Below are 9,151 nucleotides of genomic sequence, written 5' to 3' on the forward strand. Positions count from 1 at the left end.
CACAAAGAACTCCCATGATGCCTCCTGGCAGAACAAAGACAGCGCCGCGGCCGATGGCGGGCAGAAGGCGCGCGCGCGCGGTGCTCCTACCTTTCTGGCTCTGGGATTCGTCCATGTTCTCCTCCATGGTTGCGGGTTCTAGTCCTTTGTGTGTCCGAGTGAAGACGACTGCAGCTGCCGTTGTGCCTTCCGCTCGCTGTCAGCGCCGGTGTGTGTGCGGGGGGGGCGGTGTTGGTGCTTTTCCCTCCCTGCAGATGATGGAGGATCAGGGAAGTCCCTGTTTGGACGCTCCCTCTCCTCCAGCCCCCCCCAGCATCCATCCTGACCAACCAGCTGTGGACGCGGGAAGCTGAACTCTCGGGGTTCGGGCTTCATACAAGCAGCAGGAACAGAGAAGATTCTGCTTTTGATTGAATAAATAAAGATGCTTTAGTGTGGGGATGACAAACAAACGGCCCCCGGGCCGAATCCGGCCCGCTGAGTGGTTTAATTCAGCCCAGTTAAAGAAATAATATAAGGATGTTGGGGTTAAAAAAGCAAGTTTTTGTCCCATTCCTGTGGTGAGTTTTGGTTATTTAAAAAAATAAACCGAAATTCTGCCACTAGGGGGAGCAAACAAAGCAAGAGAGAGATCCGCCAATGAACAGCAGGCGCGCGAGGGTAAGAGTTTGGTTTAAGGCTGGGACGATAAAAATCGATTAATCAACCTCAATCAACTTAAGCTCAACAGATCAATAATTGATTCATAAAAATATTTAGCAATTCAGCACATAAAGCTAAAGTCCACAAGCTAATGTATAATGGGATTTCCCATAGGGCGGCTAATGCTAACGCTCAGTCAACCTAAACATACATTCTGACTAAATGAACATTTTTATAAACTCACAGACAGGAATTTTACAACATGTTTGCAGCTGATAGCTAGCTAAAATATTACTGAAATGCTAAATTAGCCTAAAAGACTAAAAAAAGGCTAAATCAGCCAAAATAGTTAGCATGTAGCTAAAATCTTGCATAAACCCCCAAATAGCCTAGAAATCTTTAGTAACCTCCAAAACAGTCAAAACAGCTAGCATAAAAAGAGCCGAATCTTTTATTAGCGGAAAGAGCTGAAGAACTACAGACGTGCTACAGAACTCACACAATTAAACCAATAAATATTCTCTCCTGTCCCGTCGGACTGCAGAAGGGAGGAATCACATGAGGGTCTGAACTCTCATCATCATCGAGTCTTTACTGAGTCCGTTTTGTTTTCCGTTTCTTCATCCTGTAAACTGAAGAATCTCTGACATATTTCGTGAGGCGTTTCCTACAACAGCCAATCACACGCCACCTTCACTCCACCTTCGATGTTGGAGACTCTCTCTCCTGCTACCTTCACTACTGTGTAAAACCAGGAGTCACTGAGGTAAAGATGCTGGTCAGACTCGTCCAGGTGTCCCGGCAGGTAAAGTGGGCCCTTACTGCCAGAGGTCAGTTCAGCTTCAGCGACGTCAGACAACAAGTGAACAACAGAAAACGAATGAAGCGTTCAGAATCGACGCGTGGAGGATCATGTCACCGACGACGCCTCAAGAACTCACTGTTGGAAAAGAACAACACATGAATCCCACTGCACCAAACAGAAATAACAAAGAATAGAGGACAGAACCCCAGAGCACCATACTCTCCTCAGCTCCTAACGTCACCTGCAGACACCCGGATCCACCTGTAAGGACAGCTGGGACTGAAGCCTTATTGACGACGTGATCAGTAGATATTCTGGACACAAAAAGGCTTTTCTGGCCTTACATTAGCGGAGAGCTTAGAGGACTGATACCAGATATCACCAAATGGTGGACCGCGGTCCACATCCGGACCGATAGATGTTCTCTCTGGACTTGAGCTCATTAGTGCTTGGTGGAAAAAGAAATAGTGGCCGTGGGCGGAGTTATGCATGACCACTAAATGAGTAATCATGTACCATCAGGTAACGAGAGGAACGAACCGTGTTTCCTGGTAACCATTTCAATAGTTGAACATGATTCTCTGGACCAAAGATACAGCACAGTGTGGAGTTCTCCTGAGGTAGACATTCAAGCACACACACTATGAGAAGTCTTTCTACTGAAAAGATTGACTTTGGTTTCCGTCGAGATGTGATGTTTTATGCAATTCCTCTTTAGCTGTTTAAAAATATTGTTTTAAGTGTTAAGACAGCATAAGAAAAGGGAAAATGTAAACGTTTGCACGTTTTCAAACCAAAAATGTTTCTTTGTTGGAAAGCAGGCCCTGTTTGCTGCTATAAGTGTGTCTTAATGTGAACACAAAAATAAACGTCATTGAAATGAACCCAAAACATTCATGGAGCTTGATATGAAGGACATTTTTGTGACTGGCCCCATTCAAATTCTAATGGGTTACACCAGGGCCATACCAGGATTATTTTAAAGGGACACAGGGAAGGTGGAGGCTGACTCCACCCACAGCTGAAATTTGAAAATCCAGTCAGAGGGGCGGGGCTTAGGGCTAGGTCTCAATTCAGATACATTTTCACTGTTATTACTGGAGCTGCAGATCATGACGTGAGACATCTGAAACCAACATGAAATTCAACTGTAATACCTCATTTCAACCTGTAGGGGGCAGCACACAGACGGTATTTTGACTATATTTTTAAGAGTTAAACAATTTTATTTTAATTTATCCAAAATTTGGTACTGACCAACAGACAGCACTTTTAAAGAGCCATTTATGGAGAACAAATTATTTATCAAATAACAGTTATTTTTGTGAGTTTTTTCTTCCCCTGAAGTAAAAGGTCAAACTCTCTACCTTTCACTCCTTGAGGGTCCCGCCCACTTCATGATGTCATCCTAGAGCCATCCTCAGCAGCGTGTCTGAGTTTCTCCCACGAAAACAAACATCCACCGTTTTCCATCTCGTGAACCTAGCTGATCACGCTCGGTTTATGGAGAAAGTGGGCGTTTCTTTGTTAGCCTGAGGGCGGAGCTGCCAGTGCAGACTCTTCCTGGAAAGGCTGGTTCTCAATTGGTGACGTCAGATCGTGAGGACCCGCTCGTTTTCATTGGTTGGGAGGGGCTGTTGCTAAGAGAGCTCAGGTTTTTAGAGGATTACTCAGAAATGTGTGAATAAATCAAAATACCACATTTGTCAACAATATAATAGACTTAAAAGTTCAAAAAGTTAGAACAAAGTTACTCTCCTACTGCTCAAAGCTTATCACCGCGCACTACAAACCAAAACCGTGGCGCCTTCCTGGATAATCCCACGATAGTAGTGATCCATAAGGGGAGCAAAGATCCCTCAAATTGTCAGTCATACCGACCAATATCTCTGCTCTACACACATCTTACTACAGTTTTAGCCAAACGAGTCAATAAAAGACCAAACTGTGTTCATAACAGGAACACATTGTGGTGACAACGTGAGGAGTTTGTTGAACCTGATGTCCTCTTAGAAAACTATACAAGAGCAGCCAACCGTCTGGAGGCTCAGAAGGCATTTGACCGGGTCTCCTGGCAGGACCTGGTACATGCAGATTTCACTTTGGACCAAATTCTATTAAATTGATACAATCTCATATTCAAACCCTATTGCAGCTGTCGGAGTGAACGGTGTCCAACACCTTCCCCTTGGAACGTGGTTGTGGGCGGGGCGCTCCTTGTTGCCCCTGCTGTTCATTATTAGCATTGAACCTCTGGTGCAGTTAATTAGAGATGAGGAAAATATCAGGGATTTACAATCAACGGAGAACAGCATAAACTGTGTATTTATGCCGATGATGTATTATTACATTTATAAAACCATGTACCAACACTGCAACACTTAAAAGAATTCATTAGCAATTATGGTCACTTCTCTGGCTATGAAGTCAATGGATATATGCAGAAATATTTCACAAACCTTTAAGGATCAGAGTGGCTTTAAATGGCCCAGAGAAGGCGTTGAGTACTTAGACATTCAAATTCCTCTCTCTCTACCAGATTTATACAAAGTAGATAAAGTATCATGGAAAAGAAAGACTTGGAGCGTTGGGCAGTGCAGGATTCAACGGTCCTGGGCCGTATGGAGAGTATATGAACGAATTACCAAGACTTTTATACCTCTTTCAGGTGCTGCATATTAATATTCCAAATTCCACATTTGCTGACTTAGACAAACTGGTCTCTAATGGCAGCGTAAACGCCCACGGATGAAGTGGCAAACTTTAAATCTGTTCAAACCACAAGGAGGGCATCCAGTCCCAAAATTTAAATACTATTTTTGGGCAGCTCAGATGGGACATTTGATGGTTTGGATGCAGGATTGGTCAGATTCTCAGTGGCTTAATATAGAGTAAGAGCACGCTGGAAACGGGGTTTCTCAAGTCTGTCGATTCAGGACACACGTATGTGCGAATGGACTCAGGTGGTGGAGCGGCCGACACATGAAGTGGGAACCCGACGGACTCTTTGTCTCCAAACTAAAGACGTTCTCTCTGATGAGACACTGACAGAAACGTGGAAACGGATCAAGTTTTTATTCAAAATGATGTTGATTACGGAGCAGAAGGACCCGGTGGATCACCAGCAGGATCCATATGGAATATGGAATCTTCCAGACGCCGGTGCAGAACCGTTATCCTGTCGGGTCTCGCTGAGCCTGCTGGTGGCGCTGTGGTGGTTGGGAGGCTCTGACTGGTGTAGCTACGGTCCTGGATACTCAAAGACGGCGGCGGCCCCCATTCCGGTCCCGATGCACATGGACACCACGCCGTACCCCCTGCAGACCGAGGGGGCGGGGTCACAGAACAGCCTGAAGTTTCGGGGGAGGGGCAGGAGTGAAGACCCACCTCCTGCCTCGGCGCCGCAGCTCGTTCAGCAGAGTCACCACCTGCCGCGCCCCCGTGCAGCCCAGGGGGTGTCCCAGAGCGATGGCCCCCCCACAGGGGTTCACCTTCTCCATGGGGATGCCCAGCTTCTCCACGCAGTACACCGCCTGAGGAGCAGCCGCACACCTGTTCACCTGACTCCGCCCCCTCTGACCCTGCCCCACCTGACAACAGCTCCACCACAAACCCAACCCTCCTGGGGGGACTCACCTGGCTGGCAAAGGCCTCGTTGATCTCAAACACGTCGATTTCATCCACAGTCAGGCCTGCAGACAGAAGGTCAAAGGTCAAAGATTAAAGGTCAGGTTCTGTGAAGCCTCAGGAATGTAGAAGTTCTGGAGTCAAATTGTCCATCCAGATAAAACTGCTTCAGCTTCTGCTTCTTCTGATGAGCAAACCCTGAGGAACCCCACCGCTGACGGAAAGGGGGGGTTTGGTCATCAGCTCACTGTTTCTGAAGTGGGCGGAGCTGAATGTTCCTGAAGTGGGCGGAGCTGACTATTTGTAAAGTGAGCAGAGCTGATTGTTCCTGAAGTGGGCGGAGCTAACTGTTCCTGAAGTAGGCGGAGTTGACTGTTCCTGAAGTGGGCGGAGCTAACTGTTCCTAAAGTAGGTGGAACTGATTGTTCTTGAAGTGGGCGGACCTGAATATTTGTAAAGTGGGCGGAGCTGACTGTTCTTATAGTGGGCGGAGCTGATTGTTCCTGAAGTGGGCGGAGCTAACTGTTCCTAAAGTGGGTGGAAATTAGTGTTCCTAAAGTGGGCGGAGCCTACTATTTGTAAAGTGGGCGGAGCTGACTGTTTTTAAAGTGGGCGGAGCTTACTGTTCCTGAAGTGGGCACAGCTGACTGTTCCTAAAGTGGGCGGAGCCTACTGTTCCTAAGGGGGCCTGATCCCGCCCCCCGGCCTTGACCTTGACACATGTGGTCTCCGTCCGGCATGAGCTCACCAGCCTGCTTCAGAGCTGCAGGGATGGCGAAGGCCGGCCCGATGCCCATCACGTCGGGGGGGACCCCCACCACTGCGCTGCCCCTCAGGACCCCCAGAACTGGTAGACCCAGAGCTTCTACTGCAGAGCGGCGCCCAACCAGGACGGCCGCCGCCCCGTCACTCACCTGGCTGGAGTTCCCTGCACAGAGGTTCAGGTGAGTGATGGGGGGTACGGGGTGCTCTTGCCCCCAGACCCGGTTCAGACCTGCTGTGGTGGTGCCGTCCGGTTTAAAGGCGGGCCGGAGTTTGGAGAGCCCCTCCAGTGTGGTTTCTGCCCTCACGCCCTCGTCTCGACTGATCGTTACCCGCCGCTCTCTGCCGTCGCCGTCCACCACCTTGGTACTGACCGGGGTGATCTCCCGCTCGAACAGACCCAGACTCTGAGCACGGGCCGCCCTGGAACAGGGGGGTTCACTTACTAAACCAGGGTTAATGTAGATGGGGGGGGGCACTGGAGGATTATACCACAGGGGGAGGGGCATGTTGTTACAGGATTCTACCATCCCTGAGGCCAGATTTAATATATATATATTAAATATTTTTATTCTGCTGACCTCTATACATGTCTTTAAAAGTCTGTTTCCACATGTTTTACTATTTAAAATAAAATTATTTGATTCATGAAATAATAGTCAAACACTGTCTCTGTGCTGCCCCCTACAGGTTGAAATGAGGTGTTGCATTTGAATTTTGTGTTAACTGGTGTAAGTCCCAGAAGTTTCATGACATCCGTNNNTATTAAATATTTTTATTCTGCTGACCTCTATACACGTCTTTAAAAGTCTGTTTCCACATGTTTTACTATTTAAAATAAAATGGTTTGATTCATGAAATAATAGTTAAACACTGTCTGTGTGCTGCCCCCTACAGGTTGAAATGAGGTGTTGCATTTGAATTTTGTGTTAACTGGTGTAAGTCCCAGAAGTTTCATGACATCCGTCTCCAGCCCCGCCCATCTTTGATTCTGTAACAGTCGTTAGCATGTCTGCGTTAGCATGACTTGTAGTTGGTTTGTCTTCAGTCAAACATCTACTACATGAACATCTCTCCAGTGGACTCGGAGGTCAGGGAACAGAGGCTGACAGCAGAAGCATTAAAGTCCGTCCTGGTGATGGATTTGGAATGAATGTTTCACTCGGGATTGTTAGCTAATACGTTAGCCTTTATTAGCTTCTGATGCTAGCATCATTCTCCCACTCAGATAACGATCCCCTTCGGTCCTGCAAACCCTGGTGTTGTGTCAAGATATGTATCCTCTGCTAGAACTTATATCCCTGTTGCTGACAGTGTTGTTCTGTTGCTCTCGTATTGCTGTCAGGGATTCTATAAGAGAAAAATGTTCAACCTCCACAGAGTTCTGTGGTGGAACCACAGACATGGATTATTATCACGATGTCACAGTATACAGTCAGTGGAGCGACTGGCTTCACTGGTTTCACTTTGCTTTGCATCACTTTCCATATTGTAGCTGACCGTTCCTGAGTGGGCGGAGCTCTACATTGTTTTTTTCTAACACATTGTACTGATTTGATGGCTCCGCCCCCGCAGTGACTGTAGACCTTCGTCTGCTGTCCTCATCTCTGAGTGCAGATGTTGTTGTTCTTAAGTTCTGGTGTCGGTTCTGTCCTAAAACAAATGTTCTAGTGTTCGTGAACTTCTGCTCTGAAGAAGAACCGGACCGAACTTACTTCTGCTGAGAACTGAGAGCGAAGGCGTCCTGCTGCTGCCTGGAGACGCCGAAGCGCTCGGCCACGTTCTCTGAGGTGATGCTGCGCACACGCAAACACACACAGATTCATCATGAATGAGGGCTATCAGACCCTCAGACTCCATCTTTGCTCCTGATCCTAACAGAGCGTTCTCGGGAAGCCCCTCCCCCTGCGGCCTCACCCCATGGGGATGATGCAGTCTCTGGCCTTCAGGTTCTCGGTCAGGCGTGGGCTCAGGTCTCCGGGGTTACTCATGGCCTGCAGCGACATGCTCTCCACCCTGAAACACACACACCACCTTCATCACATCCGCACCACCGCGGCTGCAGCGCCGGCACTCATTGTGGTTCTGACCCGCAGGCGAGGCCCAGGTCGATGGTTCTGCTCCTGATGGCTCCTGCACACAACAGTGCATGTTAACAGAGGACCACGCGCTCGGTGTTTGTGTTGGTGGAGTCATCACCTGCGATGTTCAGAACCGCCTGTAGTCCAGACGAACATTGTCGGTTTACGGTGAAAACAGGAACCGTCTCTGGAAAGCCGCTGAAAGCAGGAAGTGATGTAAGCAGCCGTGTGATTGGACGGCTCATTTCCGTGTTTCATTCTGTCCCTCCGGTCTGTGAGCGAGTTCTTCATTCACTTCCTTCATTCATATCATTTATCGTCTACGTCTCCAAAATCCAGAGCCCTGGAAACTTCCCAGAATTCTCTGCTAAAAACCAGAGTGAACCGATGCTAACTAGTTGGGTGAATATTGACCACAATGCATTGCGTTGGAAGGATTTGTCTTTTTAAAAAAACAATTTTTCAAAAATAATTCAAGTTTCCCTCTAAACTCTGTGACATTTTCAGTAGCCGAACACAGAACCGACCTGAGGAAGTGGGCCACTCTGGCCATCAGAGCTCCGGCGCCGGGCTGCAGGACGTTACCTGCAGACAGAACCCAGGAGAACCAGAACCTTCACTCTAAGGCCAACACAAAACCTGGAACAATTCAGAACCGAATCCTTTGATTTTAAGAAGGAAGCAGCTGATCATCATCATCATCATCAGAGCTCTGTGATGAAGATCAGCGGCACAGAGGAAGTGTGCTGCTGCTGCCCCCTCAGGCCTTCCTGTGAACTACAGCTCCGACCTCCACTTTAAAGAAGACATGAAAACTAAAGGATGAAGATTCTGTTAAAGTGAACAAACTAAAGTCACAGAATCGTTGATCGTTAAACTCTGAACAGTTTGGAGGTTTTGTTTGTTTTCAGCTTCTTCTGTCATGAAAAGCTTCAGCTTCTGCTGGGTCTTCTATGGTTTCAGAGGCGAGGAGCAGCTTCCTCATCTACCACGGGACATCAGGGAGCTCAGGTTGCAGGTCTGGTCTGGTTTGGTTTGATTCAGTCTGGTTTGTTCTGGTTTGGTCTGGTTTGGTCTGGTTAGGTTTGGTCTGGTTTGGTCTGGTTTTGTCTGGTCTGGTTTGGTCTAGTTTGGTCGGTCTGGTTTGGTCTGGTTCGGTCTGATGTGGTTTGGTCTGGTTTGGTCTGGTTTGGTCTGGTTTGGTCTTGTCCGGTCTGGTTTGGTCTGGTTTGGT

At 47.8% G+C, this 9,151-nt stretch overlaps 2 protein-coding genes across 2 annotated transcripts in view; both read right to left on the bottom strand.

Annotated features, from left to right (window-relative positions):
• LOC112143411 (neuronal membrane glycoprotein M6-a) overlaps positions 1-261 on the bottom strand; it is a 19,389-nt gene extending 19,128 nt beyond the window's left edge. The window contains exon 1 of the mRNA XM_024267355.2: positions 91-261. Coding sequence (XP_024123123.1) covers positions 91-127 — 37 coding nt within the window. The 5' untranslated portion in view covers positions 128-261. The remainder of the gene's footprint in view (positions 1-90) is intronic.
• Positions 262-4,503: 4,242 nt separating this feature from the next.
• acaa1 (acetyl-CoA acyltransferase 1) overlaps positions 4,504-9,151 on the bottom strand; it is a 9,925-nt gene continuing 5,277 nt past the window's right edge. Inside the window, exons 3-12 of the mRNA XM_024267568.2 lie at positions 8,445-8,502; positions 8,036-8,115; positions 7,927-7,969; positions 7,754-7,852; positions 7,552-7,632; positions 6,069-6,259; positions 5,823-6,002; positions 5,084-5,139; positions 4,835-4,980; positions 4,504-4,764 (exon numbers count right to left, since the gene is read on the bottom strand). Of these exons, the coding sequence (XP_024123336.1) occupies positions 4,689-4,764; positions 4,835-4,980; positions 5,084-5,139; positions 5,823-6,002; positions 6,069-6,259; positions 7,552-7,632; positions 7,754-7,852; positions 7,927-7,969; positions 8,036-8,115; positions 8,445-8,502 (1,010 nt within the window). The 3' untranslated portion in view covers positions 4,504-4,688. The remainder of the gene's footprint in view (positions 4,765-4,834; positions 4,981-5,083; positions 5,140-5,822; positions 6,003-6,068; positions 6,260-7,551; positions 7,633-7,753; positions 7,853-7,926; positions 7,970-8,035; positions 8,116-8,444; positions 8,503-9,151) is intronic.

This window comes from Oryzias melastigma, linkage group LG16 (assembly GCF_002922805.2).
Source record: "Oryzias melastigma strain HK-1 linkage group LG16, ASM292280v2, whole genome shotgun sequence".
Classification (NCBI taxonomy): Eukaryota; Metazoa; Chordata; class Actinopteri; order Beloniformes; family Adrianichthyidae; genus Oryzias; species Oryzias melastigma.